This window comes from Phaenicophaeus curvirostris, chromosome 21, assembly GCF_032191515.1.
Source record: "Phaenicophaeus curvirostris isolate KB17595 chromosome 21, BPBGC_Pcur_1.0, whole genome shotgun sequence".
Classification (NCBI taxonomy): domain Eukaryota; kingdom Metazoa; phylum Chordata; class Aves; order Cuculiformes; family Cuculidae; genus Phaenicophaeus; species Phaenicophaeus curvirostris.
In genome coordinates this window covers 8,867,061-8,891,223 of record NC_091412.1, presented here as the reverse complement: position 1 = coordinate 8,891,223, position 24,163 = coordinate 8,867,061, and the positions used below count along the sequence as shown (strand labels likewise).

The window sequence follows — 24,163 nt, the reverse complement described above, 5'->3', positions numbered from 1 at the left end:
AAGAAGAGAGAGCCCCAGCCTGTTGTCTGGATCCTCCCCAGTTGATGGCTCTGGAGCCAGGGGCCTCCTGTGTCTCGGTGCTGGGTTTCGCGGCACGGATTGAGTTCCCTCGCTTGCCCTGCACCTGGCCCACCGCGTGTGAGTGTCCTAAACCCCACATCCCCTTGGCCTCGCCTGCCTGGCCCCCTCCAGGCTCACCCAGCACTGGATATCCCTTCTCTCGCTCTGTGCCCAGCCCACATCTCTGCTCCTTCTCCCAGCCCTCCCAATTTCCTTCTCCTTGCACCCAATGCCATCAGCTTGATGGGAAAGCCCCTCCACCAAGGCGCAGCTGGGTGGGGAAGGGGCTTCTCCAGCCTCGCGCTGGCTGGCTTGTGCTGCAGTTGAGATGTTGGTGCATCTGAGTTGCAGGCAGCTTTGTTCTGCTCCAGAGTTTAATGTGTGCAGGTGATTGATCACAAATGTAGTGACACGTAGGCATCAGTGACTCGATGTCAGGCAGGTTTATGTTCCCAGCTTGCAGCATTTTTTCAGAGAGGCTGAGTGTCAGACTAGGGAGCAAGAGGAAAAGGAGAAGTGCTCGGCAAGAGTGTTTTTCCTGACCCATTCTATCTATCCTGCCTGTGTCACCAATTGATCTGATCGTCTGCAGGGCACCCAGTGCTGGCAGAGCCCATCGTGATTCTGAGCTATGCTTGTGGAGCATGATAAGAGGACACGGAGGCCGTGAATACACATCATCATCGATGGTTTAGCCCAGAGCAGCTTCAGAGGTGAGATGTTTGTGCAGGGTGGACTAAAATGGCTCCAGAGAAGAAGTGCTCCATGAGCACCTGGCTGTACAGGGTCTGCTCGGGCTGTGTGATCCCCTTCAACCCCCAGAGCTGAGGGGCAGCTGGGTAACTCTGAACTGTCACTTGCAGGGAGTGCTCTTTCCAGCTGGAGCTTGAGAGCACTTCGGGTCTCTTAGCTCCTGGTGTATGTTGTCCTGAGTGTGGTTATGGAGTGGACCCTTAGAGCAGTGCTGCCCTTTCAAGCTGTGGAGCAGAGCCCGTTGCCCCAGCAGCATGAGCAGACACCACGGCTGTGGCTATGGCCTTTCCAGCTCGCAGATGCGTAACCTTTGCATGAAAATCCTCCTTGGGTTGCAAACCAGGAGCGCTGCCAGACTGAGATTCGATGCGGTCAGCTCTGAGACACTGAGATGCAGCTGTAGAGGGAGGGCCAGACCCGACGTGCGGTAACCAGTGCGCCCTCTCCAGAGATCCCTGGAGCACCTGGAGGAAACTAGTTGCTTTTAAATCCTCCTGAGTGTTTGCAGTGATGAGAATCCTGTGTTGAGTGGAGGTGACAAAGCGTCAGCAGTGAAGCTACGGATGAGCTATTGCTTTTCAAAGGATGCTGTGTACTGCAGATACACCCAGTGGGTGTATTGCCAGCAGTGGCATAAGAATGTGTTTGCAGGTGGTGTGGTAGGTTGACAAGGGTTTCCCGTGTTGCGGATGTCGTGGTGCTGCCGTGCCCCAGGGAGGTGGCTGCTCCCAGGGTTCTTCTCCAGTGCTGCAGCATCCTGAAGCCCTCGCTCCCCAGGGTGTTTTACACTGCAAACAAATACTCTTGCTGTTTTCTGTCTGGTTTTGGTCTGACTGTGTAAGGTTCCCTCTCAAATTAACCGCTGAAAACAAAACAGAAATCATGCCAATACCTCATTGTGTCCATTAAAACAACAACAACAACAATCAGTATTTCCCTGCAGATTTGAAAGGCTTTTGTATTTGGTGGGAACTATCTAAACTCAGGGCTTTCCAGAACTGTTTGTTTCTCAGTGTTTGCAGGGCGTTTGACCTCGAGATTACTACCAGCGCTCGATGCCAGCTGCCTTCGAGCAAACGGTAGCAGCAAAAGCAAAGGCAGTGGGTAAGAAACCCAGGCTGTAATGTGCGATGCTGCTGGCAGCCAGCCTGCTTCCAATGACAGATGAGACTGGGGACCAGGAGAGACCCTGAACTTCGATTCAACATCCCAGACTGCCACCCCACCCCTCGTCTTTCCTATAAACAGATGGGAAAATAGCCCTTCCCCACAGAGAGAGAGAGTAATTATTATTTTTTCTCATTACCTTTGTGTTTACATAGCTGTTTCTTACTCAGCGCTAGTCATTTGGGGGTGGAATTTATAGGGGCCACATATGATGCACTTCTGCATGTGTCTTAAATTTTTCCCACAAACGCTTTTAACTCCCTCCCTCCTCAATGCTTTCGGTTTGTCTTGCTCTACCTATGAGAAAGCATGAAAAAATGCCAGTGAAGAACAGGTCAGAGAAGGTGGGTTCGAGGTGCTGGCAGACCTCTTGGGTTCTGCATCCCTCTTTGTGCCAGCCCCGTTCTGCTGGAGTAAAGAGAGGGAGTGCGTAACCAGCACAGAACTCCGGAGAGCAAAAGCTGTTTGTGAAATATCTTGAGATGCTCATGTTTAAGAGGTATTTGAGATGCCTTTGTTTAAGAGGTAAAACAAGGCATGGAGGTAAAAGGCATTTGTTAGGAACATATGAAGGTGCATTTCCTAGTCCGGGGTATGATGCTGTATCCTTAAATTCTGCATCATCTTTGGGCTGCTGAATATAATTTGAGGAACACCTGGAAAAAAAGAGGCTTATAAAAGACATCCTTGTAGTGTTGATAGACCAGCCTGTCTTGTGGCATGATTTATTGCCTGCATTGTTATCTGTATGTTTAGATAAATGCTGCTTTTTTCATCCTCATCCTGGGATCAAGTCAAGCTACCAGCCCAGAGTTCCTTTGAAATGTGTACGTATAAACCAACCAGGCCACCTCTAGCGTCGACTTCAGCCCCTGGGGCTTTGCTCTCCATAGATCATGTTAACCACTCTTCAATTCTGCTCAAATTAAATGTTTTCCCATCAGATATGAGCTGCGGAGGATCCAGCCTGTCAGCCTGCATGTGCGTCAGGAGGAGAGGAGGCAGCTTGTGCTCCGAGTGGGGTGCGTGCGAGCCATATGCTGCTTCGCCCTCGAATAAAATGCTCAGCTCGCAGTCGGTTGGACGGCTTAGCCCAGGAAATTGCAAAGAGTGATGGTGCCAGCACTGGGTGACCAGGAGGAAGAAAACGGGAGGAAGCCGAGGAGCCGGGATGCAAGGTTGGGCTGGCCCAGGTCCCTCACCCCAGGGCTTTGGCTGCAGAGCTCCTCGGGGAACAAAGAGCAGCCCACTGCTGGCAGCTGCGCTGCCAAAAAACCCTGCAGAGAGGATTTCCTTCTGCTTCGGCTCCAAAGCTTTTGCCCTCGTGTTTAATGGCCAGGAAGAACAAAAAACCAGCGTTGTAAGCTGGCTCTTGCCAGGGTCCCCCGTGCCTCCCTGCTGGCTCTGGGGTGATGTGGTGGCCGTGAGCTGGACTGTGCTGTGCCCGTCTCCCACCGTGGAGCTGCAGCAACGAGACAACGGAGGTGACACGTGGGGCTTCGGGTGGCATTTGTTTATTTTTTGCTCACACCAGTCATATTGCTGGAATGCGAATGGTTGGGGGAGCATCTCCAGCAAGTGCTGGGAGAAACTGGTCCTAAGGTTGGTTTTAACTGGGTTTTCTCCTCCCGTAGGCAGCGTGAGGGCACAGAAGGGAATGGTAACGTGGTAGCCTGGCTGCCCACCGGTCCATATGTGCCTGTGCCGTTCATACTGATCTTGTTTATTGCAATTCCAGAGCCTCCCTCCTCAGATCATTAATGTTCTCAGGACAGGCCATTGTATTTTGTAATTAGATTTTGATTTACTTTCAGAGAGAAGCAGCAGCACAATAGACATTAATTTATCCCAAGCCTCGCTGGGTCTCCTCCGTGTTGCGGGTTCAGACCTTGGCGTGCACCATCTGTGCAGCAGTGGCTCCCCCAGCTATTCATCTGCCTGTCGTTCCCACACTGCTTTCTCAGTCATTTAAGGGGTTTCCCTTATGTATGAAGGGAAAGGAGAAGCGAGGGAGAGCTGGAAGAGGAACCTTAGCTCGAGCTGAGCTTGAATCGCAGGGACAGGCGTGACCTGGATTTAAATTGCCAGGGCGAGGGAGCAGCCTGTTCTGCAGCCCCGTGTCTGGGTGGCCCCTGGTGCTTGTAAACCCTTTAAGGCACGATGTAAAATCCGCAATTTAACATCGCAAGCGAGTGAGGACGGAAGGGTCCCCTGCAGCGCCCGACTGTGGGAGTGGAGTGGTGGGGATGGCTGGGGCTGTCTTGCCAGCCTGGAGCCAGTGTGTGCGCTGGAGCCGGAGGCAGAGCTGGGAATTGGGCTCTGCTGGTTCCTGCAGCCCTGGACCAAGGGCGTGTTCGCATCTGAGTGCTGCTTGCGATGTTCCTCGGGCAAACTTAATGTTTCAGCCTGTGGCTCTGGAATGAGCTGGGCTTGTGGCTGTGATGGAAACCCCACAGCCCTCACATGGGCACTGGAAAGCAAATACTTTCCAATGCCTTGTGGGAGGAGTTGCCCTGGCCCTGTGAGTGTTGCCTCCAAGGATGGGCTTTTGGAAGAAAAGTGCCTTTGCGTTTCACTGAGCAGAGAGCGGCAGCCACTGGCATTGGGAATGGCTGGGGGATCCACTTCTGAGTTTTGAAATCAGGTTTGTCTCCTGTCAGTGGTCAGGGTGGAAGTGTGGGTTGAAGGATGAGTGTCTGCCCTGTCCCTGGCATGAGCAGGGACCCCTGAAACCTCTGCATCTCCTGGGTGGAAGCAGCTCCCTACCCTGTGGAGGATGGAGGTGTGAGAGCTTTTCTGGTCCAGGTTGACACAACAGTGGAGAAATGCAGCCCTGAGCAAGGGTGGGAGGACTGGCCAGGGCTTATTGCACTGCAAGAAGTTGTACTTTGCCAGCATTAGCTGCTGCAGCTCAGGGTTTACATTAGTAAGTGAATGTGACCAAGGGGTGATAAATCATCAGCACATCCAAAAATAGCACCCAGCAGCTGAGGAAATAGGGGATCCCTTCCCCACCAGTACCCACAGAGCAGGAGGGGATTTCATCTGCCCCGGAAAGGTGCCAGCCCTGTGCAGAAACAGCCGTGGGCTACTGAGGAGACCTCTTGTCTGGCTCCTTTATCTGGAAAAACTACTGCAGCTGCCTGCAAACTTTTCCAGCGTGCCTCTTGGCCAGGTATTTCTCAGTCGCCGGGGTAGGGGACGTAACCGAGCCAGCCACTGGTGTGGAGAATGGCTTTGTGACTGATGTTGCAGGCTGCTGCCTGGCCTGATGTCTTGGGATCTCCTCAGACCTCAAATAATAAGCGAGCGTTTCAAAGCTTTTCGTGGCTGGTCATGGATGGAGTCACAGAGAGAGCCCAGGGCTGTGGTTTCCAAGTCCTCCAGGTCGGTGTGGTGATGATTTACGTAGGGATAAGGTTACTGGAGAAATCTGGTGACTTTATTTTTTCCACTGACTGCTGTACTTAACCACCTGCACAGGAGCCAGAGAGGTTTCTGTGAAGCTGGTGAGCCTGTACGGCATCGTGCAGGGGTGGGTATTTCCTCGCTCCTTCTCCAGCGGGTGTTTTGGAGTGAGCAGTGAGTTTGGCAGGCGTGCAGCCTGAACCAGGAGCGAAGGGCGCTCGAGAGGATCAGCTGCTTTCAGGCTGAATAGACCGTAGATTATTTCCACATCTGTGTTAGCTTTGGCTTGATCCCACAGATTTGCAACAGCTGTTGGGAAGCGGAGCAGAGATCCCCTCTTTAAATGGATGATCAAATCCTCAGTGTGAAGTATGTTATTTCTATGTCATCCTCTTCACGGCAGGAAAAAACAGCTTTTAAAAGTTGCTGAGGCAGCACTCTGCCCTGCTGCCTGAGCTAGCATCCCATCATCCCGCGGTTTCAGAGCAAGATGTGATTTGCTTGCTGCATCCTGCGCCCAGCCTGACACAGGATGCTTTGCAAGGTGCACGGTTGGGCAGGTACTTTAGCAGGGGATGCCTTTTTCCTCCTGAGGAACCCTTCCTGCCACCACCAGAACCAGCAGGTACACGCTGAATGGGACCAAGGAGGAGCTCATCTCATTTCCAGAGCCTGTGTGCATGCAAACCCTCAGCATTTTACCCTGAGAAAAAATATACAGTTTACCACAAGGTGGGCTAGGTCATCCTGGTGATGAGATGAGATTGAGTGTCGTTGCTAGAAGCTGCAGTTCAGCTGTGAAATAGCTGTGGGAATCCCATGGTGAGCTATCTTGTCCAAAAAGTCCAGCTGAAATGAGCCAGGCCTATTTCTTATCACGTTTCTGTTCTTTCAGGTCAGACCTGCAGTAAAAGGAGCCATCAGGCTTCCTTCAGAAGTGTCTGACAGGCTTTGGAAAGCTGAGCCTGCCTGAAGAGGGTGATGGGAATGGTTGTAGACCCTGGCTCTCGTCCTGCACTACATGCGTTTCTCATTCCCCGTCAGCTTTCCTAGCACACAGGAGAATCATCAAACCAAACCGCTCCCACTTTAAACAGCACATTTGTGTGCTTTCTGCTACAGACAGTGAAATTAATATTGTTGGTGCGTCGAGACCACTAATTTGCCATTAAAGCCTTTTATAAGTGGGCTTAAAATGGCAACCTGGTTCCAGTCTTACGTGTAATTGTGGTTGTTCTTCCGTGTCATATAATGGACTTGAGTGATAGCCCCAGCAGCAAATCTCTGTGTACGAAGCCCCGAACATCTCGGCATGACCTTGAGTGGTTGAGGTGGTTGTGCCTGGGAGCTTCACGGTCCTTGCAGTTTTTGCAAGATGCAAGGTCAGACACGGTGGTTTTCGTTGCTTCTTCTCATTCGCTCAAGTTGTGACTGAGCGTGATGTGAGGTTCATCGGGTTCAAATCTTAGAATGGTGATGGGTGTGCTGCCACAGATTTCGCATTGGCCTTTTTTGATGCTTTTTTGACCCCTTGGACATGCAGCTTCCTTCAGGCTTGCTTGGAGCATTGTCCTGTGGATGCTCGATGATGGGTTAGGAGTGGCAACTTTCCATTTCATGGGGACAGAGCGTCTGGATTGCAGATTTGCCCGTACCAGCAGCCAAAACTGCTCTCTGCAAAGGCAGCTGGGGCCCAGTGGAGCCTGTTGGATGCATGTCCTGAGAAGACCCAGAGCTGCTTGTTAGCAAGAACTCCCAGGTCTGCAGGACCCCATAGACTGCCTGGAGCCAGCTGTGCAGCCCTCCCTCCAGCGCTTCCAGCAAAAGCAGGTTTAGTTTGGTCTTATCCCCTTATCTGGGGTGTCCCAGCCCCATCCTGCTGAGCACAGTGAGCCAGGGCAGCCTCTTGGCCCTGAAATGCAGTCTCTGCTGCTTCCCTAGCCAAGGAAAACTGCCAGGACTCGAGGTAGTGGCCCAAGGGGAGTGCTCCCCATATGCACCGGGCTCGGCAAAACGAAGTGTAATGTAAGCAACTATTTAAAGAGAGGGATCCGATTGCTAGTTGTAATTTCCTCATTGTTTGCAACACCCTCTTAAATGCCTGTGATCCTTATAAAGAGCTTTTCCCACCCTTTAAACTTGACAGAAGTGGGTTTTACCTTCTGTGGTTTGAACGCGCTCATTGTGAAGGGGCTGGTTTGCATTTTCTTTCTCATGCCCAAAGCCATTTGGTTTGTGAGCTGGCTTTCCAAGGGAGTCTGCTTGTCCCAAGAAATGGAAATGAAAGGCTGGTGTGCCGGACACAAAGCGTTGCCTTTCTCTGGATCCCAGTAGATGGAGGTTAATAAAAACTTCCTAGATCAGCGTTAACGCTTTCCTTCAGACCCAGGAGGGCTTTGCTAACAGCCCGTTGCAAGCTGGCTGGCTCAGTCACTCATTGAGGTGTATCTTTTGTAAAAGGTCTTGGAAGAAATGTTTAATACGGTGCCATTAAATCCTGAATGGGGACTTTCTCCTTCCACTGGATCTCTGCTCTGCCTGAACTTTGCAGCTGCATCCAAGGCGTGATGGAGGAGGTGACTCTCACCCTCTGCTCTTGTGAGACTTCTCCTGGAGCCTTGCATCCAGTTCTGGAGTCCTCAGCATGGAAAAAACAGAGGAGGGCATGGAGATGATGTGAGGGCTGGAGCACCTCTTGTACGAGGACAGGCTGAGAGAGCTGGAGTTGTTCAGCCTGGAGAAGAGAAGGCTCTAGGGAGACCTTAGAGCAGCTTCCAATACCAACAGGGGCTCCAGGAAAGCTGGGGAGGGGCTCTGGATCAGGGCGAGGGGAATGTTTTTAAGCTCAGAGAGGGAAGATTGAGGTGAGATGTTAGCAAAAAATGTTTCCTTGTGAGGCTGGGGAGGCCCTGGCCCAGGTTACCTAGAGCAGTGGTGGCTGCCCCGTCCCTGGAGGGGTTCAGGGCCAGGTTGGATGGGGCTTGGAGCAACCTGATCCAGTGGGAGGTGTCCCTGCCCATGGCAGGGGTGGAACTGGATGGATCCATTCTTTGATTCCCATCTTGGGAAATGAGATTCCCTCTAGCTGGAATTCAGGGATGGTGATTCCAGAGTTGTGCTCTTTTTCTCGTGGGTCCAGTTTCCATGCGAGACACTGATGGAAGCAGCAGTGTGTTGTGAGGGTTTCTCTGGCTCTGATGCTCGAACCTGCACTGCCTGGGATTCTGGATCCCCTCCTGCCTTTCTCCTGTCCCTGAGTTTTATTCTCCAAACCCGTGCGAGTTGCGAACACCTGGAGCCGGAGGGGCTTTGCAAAGCAGAACTTAGGGGAAGGTGGTGATTCATTTCCTTTCCCTCCGGCTCTCGGTTGTGGTTTGGCTTTTGTGTTAAGCATTTGATAATTCACTGTTTAGCTTGAAATGTTTGAAGAAATGTAAGGAAATGCTGTGATGGCAGCAGCTCCTTGGTGCATGGCGGGGAGATGGGCTCCTGCAGGCAGGGCTGTCGTCGTCTCCTTCCTCCCATCCTGGCGAGCTTCTGTATGGGGGTTAAGCTCCAAATCATCCTGAAGCAGAAGCTCGTGCTGAGAAATGTCAACCCAGGGCTGTGCGACAGCCAGAGCGCTCCATCACCACTGTTGTGCCAAGCTGGGCTCACCGCAAACCGTAAGGACCAGCAGACAGCAACATCTGCACCAGGGTACCCGAAATGTGGCCATCACAGCCTGCGTGGCTTCTCTCCGTGGCTGTTGGGGACAACTGCGAGGCTGGCAGTGCAGGATGGAAGACCTGGGCTCTGCGGCCCCCAGGCTGGTGTCAAACCTGTTCATCAGCTCTTGGGAACAAAGCTGGGAAGTCCCAGTCGCAGAATTGTTTCTGTTGCGTTGGCCTTGTTTTCAGCTTGGCTGCATCTTGGCAGGGGTTACTGGTTTGTTTAATGAACGTGGAAATGGGAGGGGAGGAAGCAGCCGGGGAAGGATTACAAATTGCTTCAGAGCAGTGGCATTAAAAGTATTTATGCTTACCATGTCTTCTAAACAAAGACCTCAAAGTATGGTAAATACTATCCGTGTTTTACTTGCAAAGAGGCAAATGCAGCAGGAGGAGAAGCTTTACCTGGGCTCACAGGTAAGCCCACGGCAGGTGTGAGATAAATGCTGGTCTCGCTCGCAGTACCATGGGGATGGTGCAGGTCTCTGCGATCTCTGGACGCCCCGGTCGCTCAGGAGAGATGCCCTTGCATGCCCTCACAGCTCTGTTTCTGTCCTTATCTCTGACCTCTAGTCTGAAAGATGCTACCAGCCCCAAAATCTTCTTCTTCGCACCGCCAATTTTATCTTTCTCCTCTTCCAATCTCTTTTACAGCTGAAGCTGTGGAACAAGTACAGAGTCTCCAACATTCCTTCCCTGATATTTATCGATGCCTCTACCGGGAAGGTGGTTTGCAGGAATGGGCTCCTGGTAATCCGAGATGACCCAGAAGGTAAGACCTGGAGTCCCGTGTGCTGTAGAAACACGGGCACACGGCTGCCTTTTCATTTCAGTTCATTTTGAATTGCCTTGGAGGGGGGGAAATAAAGGAAACAAACAGCTATTGTCATACTTCACTAATCGAGGCGCTGTATTATTCTCAGCATAACATTTTCTGCATAATTCCTGCCAGATCTTGTGTTTTGGTTTTGCTTGTTGAGAGAACAAAGATTTCCCCTCCAGGATTTTCGTCTGAAGTGCTAATGAGGAAAAAGTTAGACTAACTGAAACATGAAGTTTGGATTTATCCCTCATGGAGGCACACGGACAGACAGACTGAGGGCCCAGACTTCCCGTACCTTGGGAGCAGAATCCTTCCAAATCCTTCCAAAATACAGAGTGGGTCTTTATCGCTGACATCACACTCTGTTAGGATAATGAATTCCCTGTTATTTACAAACGCAAGAGGAAAAGCTGCTGTTCTCCATTTCTGAGATTTACTGTGCTGGGAGTTGATGTTAAATCCATCTTCTTCCATATTGCAAAACCCAAAATGAGCAAAATGTGTGCCCTTACTCATAGACTCTGTGGACCCATCACTTATCCTCAAGGCTGTCCATGCATGTGTATTATTGGCTCATGTTGCTTCATGCAGTAGATGCTGAGTGTGGTGACGTGAGTCTTTACTTCAGGTGGCAGGAACTGTGCAGCAAGTAGACGCTGTGGCCCGAGCCATCTGTGATGCTTCCTCCCCTCTGGCTGAATATATAGATTGATTGCTCTGGGAGCTGGCAGCAGATGATTCAGAGCATGTGTTTGTGTGTGCACACACATGCTTGCTTTGGGGTGCAGACGATAGGGCTATACTTATAGTTATATTTATAGAATCACAGAATAGAATCATAGAATCACCAGGTTGGAAAAGACCCACCGGATCATCGAGTCCAACCGTTCCTATCAAACACTAACCCATGTCCCTCAGCACCTCGTCCACCCATCCCTTAAACCCCTCCAGGAAAGGGGACTCAACCCCCTCCCTGGGCAGCCTCTTCCAGTGTCCAATGACCCTTTCCATGAAAAATTTTTTCCTAATGTTCATCCTAAACCTCCCCTGGCGGAGCTTGAGGCTATTTCTATTTCTATTTATATTTATATTTCTATTTATAAAATGCTATACATAATTCATCATATACATATATAAAAGCTTTTATAAGTAAATATGTGTGTATGTATCTCTATATATTTATATACACATACTTAAAACTAAAGTTAGTAGCAGTGTAAGGCAAATAGCCTGACTGCATTCCTGAGCGCACATCACCTTGTTAAAACAAACACTCTTGGTAAGGATAAGATGTTTCATGGGGTACAAAACCAGAGCTGCGAAGGTGCTGAAACTCAGGTGAGGGTGCAGCCTACCCATGAGAAAGAGATGGCCCTGGCTCTGGTGCGGAGCTTGGCTTCAGCGGCTTTCCCATATCTCTGCAGAAGGTGGGATGGGTTCTTTTAGTGCAACTTCAAACTGTAAATGCTGCGTGTGCATCTTGCTGTTTTGTGTCTTCTTTCCGCCTGCTCCCCAGGTCTGGAGTTCCCCTGGGGACCAAAACCCTTCACTGAAGTTGTTGCTGGGCCTCTGCTAAGGAACAACGGCCAGACGATAGACAGCAGCGCCCTGGAGGGCTCGCACGTTGGGGTCTATTTCTCTGCACACTGGGTGAGTGTAGATGCTTTGGAGAGCAGTTGGAGTGAGCTCAGGGGTGCTCTGCGGGTCCCTCTTGCTGCAGAGCTCTATGGGAGAATAAAAACCTCTGGCTGGTTAGTGTTGAAGTAGTCATGATGCTCTGGTCTTTCTGGAAGAAGCTGCAGCGTTGCCGTGGCCCGTCATCCTCAGCCTGCCCTTCAGAAAGGGAAGAGTGGCTGGATTTTAAAAATGGAAGAGGTTCTGTTGGCACCTTCTGGGCCATAAGCCACGTTGAGGGCTGCTGCCTGGCATTCCCGGAAAGATTAAGTCACCTCTGTCTTTTCACGGTCACTAGGTTGTCTGGCCCTGCTGCGGGTGGGTCTGACCCTGCGGAGGAGACGATGCCCTGATGCACGTGTTGTGTTTTGCAGTGCCCGCCGTGCCGAAGCCTCACCAGGGTCTTGGTGGAGTCCTACCGGAAAATCAAGGAGGCGGGCCAGAAGTTTGAGATACTCTTTGTTAGCGCAGACAGGTAAGGAAGGGCTAACAGCACAGGCAGAGCTGGCTGCGCGCACGCTGGGAAGCTCTGAGCATTGCTGGCTTGAGTTGAGGAGGAAATTTGATTTGGGATAGAGCACGTTGGCTCTGATATCAGAAAGGCTGCCCGAGTCCTTTGTCCTCTGCCCAGCAGGGAAGTGCAAAGGTGGGATAGCGAAGGCAGTGGTGGCCAGAGAGCGAGCTCTGGCATGGAGCAGCTCTGTATTTCGCTTTGTGGCTTATGGGTCTGAAAGATACTCGAGCTGCTCTTTCTCCATGGGTTGATATTCAGGTGCCCTGGAGAGTTTGAAATATTTTATTGGGAAAAAATGCACTATGGATGCCTTCTTGAGGGACTGGGGGATTTACAATAGGTCTGGCTCTCCCCAGGTTGTGTCTGCCAGCAGCCCCGACTGGTGGGTTTGATGGAAGGGATAAAGGGCTTTGCAGGGCAGGATTTTAATGAGGAGCAGAGGAGAGAGGGAGGCGGAGGGGCTGCTCCCTGGATCCCATGCCCTGTTCCCCTTGTGCAGGTCAGAGGACTCCTTCAAGCAGTACTTCAGCGAGATGCCCTGGGTGGCTGTGCCGTACGCCGACGAGGCCAGGCGGTCGCGCCTGAATCGACTCTATGGCATACAAGGTAGGAAGGGCCACGCCGAGGCTCAGCTCTCCTTTCTGCTTCTTTTGTTGAATATTTGTAGCGTCTCCTCTTGCTTAAGTAAGACAAGAAAACAGCAAAGCAAAGCACAGTGCCCCAGGCAGAGCCGCTTCATGTTTCTCCTCTCCCCAAACTCACATTCCTACCACCTGCCAGGCAGGCTGTTAGTTGAAACAGGACTTCCATAAACAACCTAATTCTTCCTGGAGACTTGGAAGCTGTTTTTGGCTTGGATGTTTTTTGCCTAATTACTGATTTATTTATTTTGCTTTTTCTTGACGGTTTAAATTTCATTTTCTTGCTGTTTTATGTAGCGCTAAGGCAAGGCCATCGTTCTCTGCAGAGGCTGGGGAAGATGGCATCTGGTTTATGTTAGTGACATGAATTACAGAAGAGTGTGTGTTTGATGTAAACCATGGCTTCGCCTTTACTGTATGTGCCAGTGCCAGAATTCCAGCAGCCCCAGCTGCTCGGAGGGCAGGAGAGAGGCTCTGTCTGTCTGGGTGGCTTCAAAGGGTCCTCAAGATGATAAAATCTCACAGCAGCTCTCCTGGGGACTGGCACCTTGTTCCTGCTGGGGACAAAGTGCAGTGTAGAGATGGGCAAGGTGACTAGCTCACAAGGAGGTCTTCTTTGTGCACCCGTGGTTTCTCCCTGCGTTGAAAGGTCTTGCTGCAACATGCCTGTCTCTTGGTCGTTTCCATGTGGCATTTGTGAGGTTAGTAAGGTCTGCAGGCTGGGAAGGGACAGGGGACGGGTGTTGCCGAAGGTGGCCCAGAGCCTGGGGAGAACAGTAGGAGAAATAATCCCTCTTCGGGGTCATCTCCGAACCCCCCTTCTGGGCTGGGCTCAGATGCTGTCGCTCAGCTCTGTTCCTCGACCTTAAACCATTCACCTGCTTTAAATAGCCATCACTTTGCTGCTTAATTGCCTTCCCATGAGGCGAGAGCGTTCCAAATTCACCCGTCTTGTCCTCGGCCCACTCACAAAGCTCTCCAGTGCTGGTTTCAGCTGAGTGCTGCGGGACTGCTGCCAGCTTCACTGGGACTCTGTAAATAAGGTGTCCAGCCGCGGCTGCTTGAGCACCGGGCGTGCTGTAGCCAGGGAAACGGTGACAACAGCTCTCCCTCTAAGTCCAGCCGCTGGCTCCTTAAATGTTTCTCTTCATTGTGTGCTGACCTGAAAATGTAAATATTTGCTGTTCCCCTGAGCCTTGACCCCTTTCTCTGCCAGGGTGGCTCCTACATTTCTGCTGCTCTCCCAGGGATGTTCATTCTGGGATTTGGGCACATTTCATAGAATCATAGAATCACCAGGTTGGAAAAGACGCACGGAATCATCAAGTCCAACCATTCCCATCAATCACTAACCCATGTCCCTCAGTGCCTCGTCCACCCGTCCCTTAAACCCCTCCAGGGAAGGGGACTCAACCCCCTCCCTGGGCAGCCTCTGCCAGTGCCCAATCACACTTTCTGTGAAAAATTTTTTCCTAATGTCCAGCCTGACCCTCCCCTGGTGGAGCTTGAGGCCATTCCCTCTCGTCCTGTCCCCTGTCACTGGGGAGAAGAGCCCAGCTCCCTCCTCTCCACAACCTCCTTTCAGGTAGTTGGAGAGAGCAATGAGGTCTCCCCTCAGCCTCCTCTTCTCCAGGCTAAACACCCCCAGCTCTCTCAGCCGCTCCTCGTAAGGCCTGTTCTCCAGCCCCTTCACCAGCTTCGTGTCTCTTCTCTGGACTTGCTCCAGATCCAGAGTGCAAACCCTTCTGCCTATCTGTCATGATTTTCTTGTTAAGTGGGAACCTCTCTGCAAGGAAGAGCGGTGATCCTTCGAAGTCACATCCAAACGTGGAGGTAGGCGAATTTGCACCCCATGCAGGGGGCACGGCTGTCCCACCTCCCTTCCCGTCCAGGCACCACGGAGGCTTTGCTGGGCTCTGATCACCCACTGTGATCCGAGGTGGAGCAGGAGGGGTCAGGGCGCTGGGAGACAAGGGAGAGGACTGGATGCGAACCCTCGTGCTGGTCGCAGGAGCTCCAGGTTGCCATTAACTCCTGCACAGGCAGCAACTTAGGATCCTCCGCGCCAGTTTTGGGGTCGCCCACCTGTTTGCGGCCAGGCTTTCGCAGGCTGTAGCAAAAGCTTTCTGCAAACAGCTACATATCATGGGCTCAGCTCATCGCCACTGGTGGTTATTCCACCTAAACGAAAAATCGGATCCCTGTGAGCTGACCTGCCTTTCTCCAGATGCGCAGCCCTGGTGCTGCCAAGCATCCTCAAAGCACCAGTGAGAGCTTGTGGCCTGTTCCATGTCCAGGTTACCATCCTGGTGGTGCCTTGGGTTTCGAGCACGGCGTGCGTGTGAGGTGGTTTTTCCGCTGGTTTTTGTAGGGCCGGGAGCTGAAACAACAGAAGAGCTTGTCTTCTTTGACTGCTTCAAGTTCCGGAGTGGTGGAAAGCAGCAAGAGAGTCAAATCTCTTGTTGTTTTAGTCCTGTGTTGGCCCCTGCAGCATTCAAAAACTCAGTGTAAAATGTAAATTGAGTTATTGGCCTTTATTTGGGTTTACTTGAATGCCTCTATTCATAACCCATGCACAGCCAGTGGGCTGTACCGTACCCACCTATATTAAATTGCTTCTGGGTGCAGCACTATCTCGAGAGAGAGTCATGTCTTGTGTTGTGGCTGCTTAGACAGAATTCTCTGTTTTGCATGCTGCTCCTGGTCTGCGTGGTCCTGCCATGAGCGAAATCCCCTGACGTTAACTCTCCTTCCAATGGGATGGGGAGCAGACATAAACGCAGATGAGATTTTCCTGTTGGATATGGATTTTAATATATAAGTAAGTAAAAATGTATTGCCGTGTTCAGTAACAAATCGTTTGGCCCCTGTGTTTCCATAAAATGATACCCTCGTGGGACCTGAATCCATTTTCTAGTGCATAAAATCAAACTTAAGCCCGTTTATGCTAATTCTGATCCAAGCTTATACAATATTCATTGCAGAGTGTCTGATCAGTGATTCTTCTTGATAAGTAAATTCTCATGTTATGACTCACGGCAATTACCAAAGGCCCCAAAAGGCATTAAAATAACAAATAGTGGCTGGGATGAGCAGGGAAGGAGGGAACTGGGGGGGAAGAACTGGGGTTATGGGTGTGAATAAGGTTAAGGGCTGTTCCCCTACATCCTATGCAAAGACACTGTGTTCGCCAGAGGAGCAGTAACAAGGTTTTCTGAGTTGGTTTTATGTTTGCAGTTGGAGGGTTTGGTGACTGGGTGCTTTGGGGTTGACCAGTGGTGTAAAATCTGAATGCTTTGGATAGTGGATGAAGTCCCTGATAGCTGTGGGATCACACTCGCAACCAGCTTGTGTTTAAACCAGGCCTTTAGTGTTCCCAGATCAGCAAAACTCATTTGGAATCTCTGCCTTGCTGTGCTGAAAATGGATAAAGCTCTGAATCATGTGGGATGCTGATCGCCGTGTGCTTCTCCTGGCTGCAGGAGCGCTTTGTGCTTGCAGGATCGGGCTAGAGAGATTTCCCAGTTCTTTCCCAGTCTGTTTAACCCATCCCTGCCCTAGAGCTGTTTTGAATACCAACAGGTAATGAATAAGCCTTTTTTTTGTGATACAGGAAGGTTTTTTTGGCGTACCCTTAGGATTTGCAAGCCCAGCCATCGCTGCGTTCCTGCTCTTGCTCCAGCCCAGTGTGTGCAAGCCCCGGCACAGCGACAGGAATGTGAGCAGTGCTGCCGGGCTGGAATGAGGGGAATGCGGCCGCTCACCCAGGCTGAGGCCGTGTATTTCCTAGAGAAACGCTTAGAATTCGGAGAGTTTGTGAGTAACCCACAAACATGGGAGCACAGTGCCAGGAGTCCAGCAGGGGTGAGCACGCTGGGACTCCCTGCTCGGAGAATGGCTCTGCAGGATATTCCTAACGAAGGAGCTTTAAAATGAGCCTGTGGATGAGGGCAGGAGGATTTGAGCTGCCTCGGTTTGCTGGTTGTGATTTGGAGGGCGTTGCTGGGTGAAGGAGATGCTGGACAGCGAGCAGATTGAAGCCTGGGTAACGAGAAGCAGTGCCTGGCACTGACAGTGGTCACTTGACCCCAAACTCTTCTCTTTTCCTTCCTTTGTGAGATGTTTCTCTGCCTCCTGATGAGAGAGGAATGATGTGCTTTCCAGATGAAGTCACCAACAAGGGCCGCTCCTGTTGGCTCAGCCGTTCTGTGGCAGGAAAGCCTCGCTGGTGCCTTATCAAATGGGGAGGTCACCAGCTCAGGTCCACCCACCTCACTGCTGGCCTGGCCAGGCTGGAATAGGTGACCTGGGCTAAATCTCTGCTGCAAGCGCGTTCACCTCCCTGATAAAAGCTGCTTCTTTATGGAGCTTTCCAGCCCCATAGCTCAAGGCAAACTGATGCTTTGCTCCAGAGGCCAGAACATCATCAAATGTCCCCCGTGCCCAAACCTGCCCTACACCAGGATCCAGCAAACCCTGGACATTCCTGCACAGCTTCGTTAGTGTCGGGAGGGAGGTGTTGTGGCAGACCTCTGCTGTCCCTCTTCATGCAGAGAGATGTATTTAACTGGTTATATCTTGGTTTATTTGGCATGGTGGGTTTGTATGTTTTTAATGGTTGGACTCGATGATCCCGTGGGTCTTTTTCAACCTAGTGATTCTGTGATTCTGTGTCCAGGAGCGTCAGCATCAGGTGGCGGTAACCCCTGCCTGCCCTCAGGCAGGGAGAGGCAGGCACTGCCAGAGCCCATCTCCCTGCTTCCTGCTCTGGCTGCTGAATTAGGGAAACAGGATCCAGAGACCCAGATTCCCACACTGTGCAGGACTCGCTGGGCTCCTGCCAGAGCCGGAGGCAAAAGGAAAAGGCCTTTCTCCCTACGCCCTGTCGCTGGCCGGTTCACGCTTTGGCTGATCCCTTCCCTGTTTTCCTTCCATTGCAGGCATCCCGACTCTCATCGTGCTGGACCCCAAGGGAGAAGTGATCACGAGGCAAGGGCGGGTGGAGGTGCTGAACGACATCGAATGCCACGAGTTCCCCTGGCACCCCAAGCCCGTGCTGGAGCTGACGGACTCCAACGCCGTGCAGCTGAACGAGGGCCCCTGCCTCGTTCTCTTCGTAGGTACGGAGCATCCCTGCTTTGAAAGCAGAGCTTGACGGTCAGAGGAGCCCCTTGCGTGGTCTGCTGATCCTCGGGCATTCCCCCTACGGGGTGCTGGCTGCAGGACAGGGTGGGCTTCTCCCAAAGCTCCTGTTCCTTTTCCACTGCTAACCCACCCGTGCAGTTCTGCTGCAGTTGGAAACAGCCCTAGAGCTCATCTGAAGCAGAGCTGGCTCGTTCCACAGCGCTTCCCTGCCAGCGATGGGTGGTTAAATCAGGCGAGGGCTGTGGCCCGGATAAGCTGTGCTGGAGGCTGAGCCTCGGTCGGGGGTGTTGGCAGCTCTGTGAGGGGTGTGCACAGCATCGCAGGGAGGGAGCGGAGGGGTCCTGGGCTCTCACAGGGGTGCAGATGTCCCTTAAGTGCTGTCTGGAGCTGTAGTGGGGGGGTTCTGAGCCCCCCTTGCCCCAAGCCTGCTGGGATTATGCAGGGTCCTGGCGCAGGGCAGGGCTTACGTCCTGCTTCCTCGCACGCCCTTTGTGAGCAGCACACCCTTCTCTGCAGCGCTGATAACATGGCTCTCGCTCTTTCCCTTTTAGATTTCCTTTTGACCCTGATTATTTATTCAGCAGATCCCGGCAGGGGATGTGAGCGCAGAGCCAGAAATACTCTCCTCGTGTAGGGAAGACTGACCGGCCACGCCAAGCGTGATTGATTGAGGCCGGCGCTGCAGGCTTCTAGAAAGAGTTATTTTTATCTTGCTCCGAGCAAAGTTTTTCTATCACCTTGCTGCAAAACACTTGTAGGGAGAGTGCGATCTGGCCAGCTGCTGGGGTTGAGGGGCTGCGCGGCCTCGGTGAAATCTGCTGGCACAAAGGCGAAGGACGGGGGCTCCTGGCCAGTCCGTGTCCTGCTGGGAGCCCCCCCAGCAGATCAATTCCCACGCTGTGTGGGCACCAGCACCGCCAGGAGAAGGCAGGATTAGCAAGTGCTGGTTGTGAATAAATCCCGAGGGATCTACATCCGTCCCCGGAGAGGTTAGGGCTAGGTTAGCCAGAGCGTGCAGGGCTTCCTGGAGTGCTGCCAGTGGGGGTTGTTTGTAGAAAAACCAAGCCTTGCAGACACCTCCCAACTCTGTGTATTCGTCGCTGTCGTGCGTATAGGACAGGCCTGAAATCCAGTGGGCATCGGCTCCAGCAGCTTCTGCTTCGGCTGGAAAAGCCAGAGGGGAGGACAGGGGAGTGCGGAGCAAGGGCAGAGAGAGCTCTGGGCACGGGCTGAGCCTGTCCCAGCTCAGGGCTGGGACACCAGAGGCCAGGAGAGCTGAACGAATGGCAGGAGACCAGGGGCCTCTCTTCTCCCTTCTTAGTTATTTTTTTAATGCTAAAAGTTGTCCCCGAACTGAAGTCCTTTCATCTCAGTGCTGCTCAAGGACGCAGTCTCTCCTCTTTCCAGCTCAGTATTTGAACTTCAGTGGTGGCTGGCGTTTGATTGATGTTGCCATCTCTTTCTACTCCACCTCTGTCAAATCAAAGCTCCCTTCAGAGCACGGCTGCTGCGGAGACTTGAGCAAAAAAGCTGCCAAGCAGCCGTCCCGAGGCGGAGGGATGGTGGGTGGCGGGCAGGGGTGGCAGGCAGCCTCTGATCACGACATTCGTTTGGTCTTGAAAACATCCCAGTGCTTCTCAAACTGCAAAATGGCTTTTTTGCACCTTCTTGTCCCTGAGCTTCGGCAACAGCCACAGAGAGCGAGCAGCGATGTAGTTGGGGAGCAGGAGCTGCTCCTCTGTAACGTGTTTCCCTGTCTCACATGAAACGCACATTTCAGCTGCTCCCTAATTGCTCTGGAGCCGCACAGCTTTGAAGCTTGTGTTGTGCATCCAGGCTCCGTTTTCCTGCATGGTGGTGCCATGGGATAGAGCTGCCTGTGCCTGGCCGGTTTGCATCCGTTTGATCCTGACCTCCTTTTTGCCTCTTTGGTTCTGTCTGCCCACCTCGGTGCCCTGCAGATTCAGAGGATGATGGAGAGTCGGAGGCAGCGAAACAACTGATTCAGCCCATAGCTGAAAAAATCATCGCCAAGTACAAAGCCAAAGACGAGGAGACGCCTTTGCTCTTCTTCGTGGCAGGCGAGGTAAGCGGGAGGAGGGCCCAGGGCTGCATCCTGCTGTGTCTTTGATAGAGGACTGAGCTGGGTTGGGTACCACTGTTGCCACTATTCAAGTAGGTAAACTGAGGCACGGAGCTACTGCAGCCGGTCAGAGACCATGGAGCAAAACCAGACTTAAGTCCTGGCCCATCCCCTGCACTCATTGCTGGTTATTCCCTCTGGCAAAGGGGTCCCAGCTGGATTTGCTGAGAGATGGAGAAGCCTGAGCTGCTGGGGATGGGCTGAGAGGGGCTGGGGGAGGTGGGAGGTAGCTGCCAGCTGCTTACTTAAACCCTGAGGCTGTGTGGGCAAGGGAAGAGGAGACAGAGTCTGGGTTTCAGTCTGGCCTCACTGAGGTGCTGCTGTCTCCCTTCCCACCCTGGGAGGAGGGCAGAGACCCATGCTCCAGCAGAGCAGAGACCTATGGTCTCTGGTATCAGGTCTGGTAAGCTGGGGTTTGCTGTGTTTCAGGGGTGGCTGGACTAAGCTGTCCAAGTTTATGTACAAATTTGAGCTTTGTGTACTTTTGAATATCTCATAATGTAGTCGCTTTGGCTACCTGCAGGCATAAATCAACTTGGGAACAAGGTCTGCAGGTGCATTTTAAGTAAAAGCCTTGCAAATCACCATATTATGGTTTTAGTCCCCAGATACTGGAACAGGCTGCTCAGGGAGGTGGTTGAGTCATCATCCCTAGAGGTATTTCAGCGACAGGTAGATGGGGTGCTTAAGGATATGGTTTAGTGGCAGGTAGGTGTGGTTGGACTCGATGCTCTCAGAGGTCTTTTCCAAGCTGGTGATTCTATGAAATAGTACTGAAAAGTTCCCAGCGTCCCCTAAGCCTGCGGTTCCTGTCCCAGGTCGGGGCCTGGGCAGGTGGCGGCTGCTGCGCGTCCCCGTGCCGGCTCTGTCCCTCCAAGCTCACGTCACAACCGCCGTGTGCAGCGAGCGGAGCCCTCTGGGGCCGCCCTGCACAGAAAAGGGTCCCCGGGGCCGCACCCTGTTTCCCCCCTGCCAGGCGAGCCCCGGCTGCCTCCTCTGCAGCCCTGTCACCCCCCTCCTTGCAGGCGCTCCCGCTCCCACTGCCATAATGGGTCTCTGAGCATCCCAGCTCAGCCCCGCGCCCCTGAATAAGCCCCTTGTTGGAAAGGCTATTTTGGGAGGGTCTGGGACCTGCCTGCCCCCCTCCCCCAGAGCTTGCGAAGCGCTTTCCTTCGCTCGCCGGCTCTAGCTGAAACATTGCTGCTATTCATCCAGCTCCCGACGTCCCTGCCGCAGCCAGGATGAAGAATGGGGAGCGTCCAGCACGTCCCATTCATCCGTCACCTCAATAGCCCAGAGCGCTGGCCCCGGGTCTCCTCCGGCCCCCGTGCACAAAGCAGCTCGGCCACAGCCGGAGCAGGCGCCTCCCATTTGTCTCCCAGTGCCGTCTGGGCTGGTTTTGCATTGATTAAAAAGGTTTTCGGTCCCTTTGCGACAATCAGATAAAGGATGAAGCGTCCCGACACCTGGGTTGGGAGGCTGGAAGGGTTTGGGAGCGGCTGAGCACCCCAGCCCCGAGGCAGCGGGCGCAGCACCGCTCGCCCTTCCCTGCCACGTGGTCCGGCTGCGCCAGAAACCTCCGCAGTGGAAGGGGAGGTGCGACAGGAGTTACCCTGCCATGCGTGGCAGAGCCACCAGCCGCTCGCTGCATTGATGCATTTTCTAGTGCTGCCCTGGGAAAGGGGCGCAGGGGAACGCCCTGTTTGGCTGCTGTGCCTTGGGGGCTCTGTGGGGGCAGGAGATAAATCAGCACTGCCTTTTGCACCTCGCGGCCCTGGCACACACAGGTTTGGTGTTTCCCCTTCGCTCAAAGCCGTTCCCTGGGTCCTCCCTGCGACCCTTCTTGTAGACGGGCACAACATCAGCCTCCAGTCCAGTGGAACTTCCCCGGTTTTCCAGGACTGTTGGAAGATGATGGAAAGGGGGTTTGGCCAGCACATCCGCCAGCTCCTTTAATACCCTTGGGTGGATCCCATCCGGCCCCATAGACTTGTGGGTGTCTAGCTGGGCTAGCAAGGCTCTGACCACCTCCTCATGGATCACGGGAGCCTCATTCTGCTCCTCTAACCCCTGGGTTTGTACACAGAGGGAACAACTTTCTTTACAATTAAAGACTGAGGCAAAAAAGGCACTAAGTACCTCAGTCTTTTCCTCATCCCCTGTCACTGTTGTTCCTTCTGCATCCAATAGGGACTGTATATTCTCCCTAGTCCTCCTTTTATTGTTAATATATTTATAGAAAGATTTTTTTATTATCTTTCACAGACTTTGCCAATCTAATTTCTAGTTGGGCCTTAGCCCTCCTGATTTTTTCTCTGCACGATCTCACTTCCCTCCTGTAGTCCTCCCAAGATGCCTGCCCCTTCTTCCAAACCTCACAGACATTCCTCTTCTTTCTGATATCTCTCAAGATCTCCCTGCTCAACCAAGCTGGTTTTTTTCCCCCCACCAGCTCTTTTTCTGGAACATGGGGATGGCTTTCTCCTGAGCTGCTAGGATTTCCTTTTTGAAGAGCTCCCAGCCCTCCTGGGCTCCCTTGCCCTTAAGGGCTCTCTCCCATGGGACTTTGCCAACCAACCTTCTGGAAGTTTAATGTGACTGTCCTGCTAATCCCCCTCTTCACCTCACCTAGAACTGAAAACCCTGTCATCTCGTGATCGCGTGGGGCCTGTGCCTTCTGCAGAACGGGTGGGAGGAGCCAACAGTCCCTTCCCACCCTGGATAAATCAGCCCAGTTTGGTTCTGGCGTGAAGCAGAGGCAGAGCAGGCAGCGATGTGGGCGCTCCCTGCTGTGCTCGTGCTCCTGCAGCCCTGGTGCGAAGCCCCAGCAGATATCGAGATGCGTTTTGTGGTCCGGACTGTGACATGGAAGCAGCAAACTGCTCCTGGTGTCGTGGCTCTGTTGCTAACTCCTCTCTCCCTCTCGTTTTGACCTTCAGGACGACATGACTGACTCGCTGCGGGATTACACCAACCTGCCCGAGGCCGCGCCCCTGCTCACCATCCTGGACATGTCGGCCCGAGCCAAGTACGTGATGGATGTGGAGGAGATCACGCCCGAGATCGTGGAAGCCTTTGTCAGCGACTTTCTAGCAGACAAGCTAAAACCCGAGCCCATCTAAGGCTGTGCCAACAGACATTATTTAAATCTAGGTCTCTCTTCCGCCGCCGCTCGTGGATTCTCCAGCGTGTCCTCACGCCTGACCCAGTATCCAACCTCCTTGTGGTGCCTTGTTTTACGCAGTGAATCCTTCTCCTAAGCAAACTCCTTGAGATGCACTTTCAGCAGGGAGTCGTTGGCGTTTGGAGACTTTGCTTGTGCTTCATGGTGATATATTCTCTAATAACCAGGCCAGAACTGTTACCGTATCATTATTTTATACACGGCACTAGCTAGCAGGCAAGTCTTTTTGCATGGTGTTCTTCCCAACGTACGCATCAGGCAGTGGATGGGGTTCTTGGGGCTCTTTTCTCCTCCCTTTTCTTTCCTTTCCTACCACCCCTGCTGACTAAGTGACTTTAAGGAAGCAATAAGGAAGCTGTCCCCTTCACCCCTGGCCTGTCCTACTTCCCCCTCCCGAGTACCGGTGCCCTAACGAGGCCGAGACAAAGTCTTAACTGCTGACAACCTCTGAAAGACCGTGGCATAGCCAAGCTCTTCCTCCCTGGGGGTGAGACCTTTCCGGGTGGGTCTCCCACCTCCCACCCCAAGCACCGACAGCCTTAGGCAGCACTGGCTGCGCGTGTCGGGGCATCACCCACCTGCGACCGGCGGCTCTTCCCTCTCTGAGGCAGGAGAAGGACCCGCCACCAGGCTGCCCTCACCTCTGTCTCTCCCTTGTGCTCTCTCTGTCCCCTCTTTTCTGGTATGGATTGTCCTGTTCCCTCTATGTTAGTTGATTGAGCTGTTTTTTGTAGGTGTGTCCCAAACCCAACGTTAATGGTGCTGTTCTTAAAGAAATAACCGAAAAAAAACCCAACAAAAAAATAAACAAACCCTCTCGCCCTGACCCGAGCAGCACAGACAAAAGTGAAATTGTAAAAACTGTACATGGTGATTGGAACTTTGTAATAAAACCGTTAAAATAACCTCGTTATTCAGGCAGGAGATTTTATATTTTTTTT

General features: G+C 52.6%; 1 protein-coding gene across 1 annotated transcript in view; it reads left to right on the top strand.

The window, feature by feature from the left end:
• Positions 1-24,127, top strand: part of NXN (nucleoredoxin) — a 54,073-nt gene extending 29,946 nt beyond the window's left edge. Inside the window, exons 2-8 of the mRNA XM_069874276.1 lie at positions 9,753-9,870; positions 11,438-11,571; positions 11,970-12,070; positions 12,609-12,715; positions 17,691-17,870; positions 19,857-19,981; positions 22,978-24,127. Coding sequence (XP_069730377.1) covers positions 9,753-9,870; positions 11,438-11,571; positions 11,970-12,070; positions 12,609-12,715; positions 17,691-17,870; positions 19,857-19,981; positions 22,978-23,160 — 948 coding nt within the window. The 3' untranslated portion in view covers positions 23,161-24,127. The remainder of the gene's footprint in view (positions 1-9,752; positions 9,871-11,437; positions 11,572-11,969; positions 12,071-12,608; positions 12,716-17,690; positions 17,871-19,856; positions 19,982-22,977) is intronic.
• The last annotated feature ends 36 nt before the right edge of the window (positions 24,128-24,163 follow it).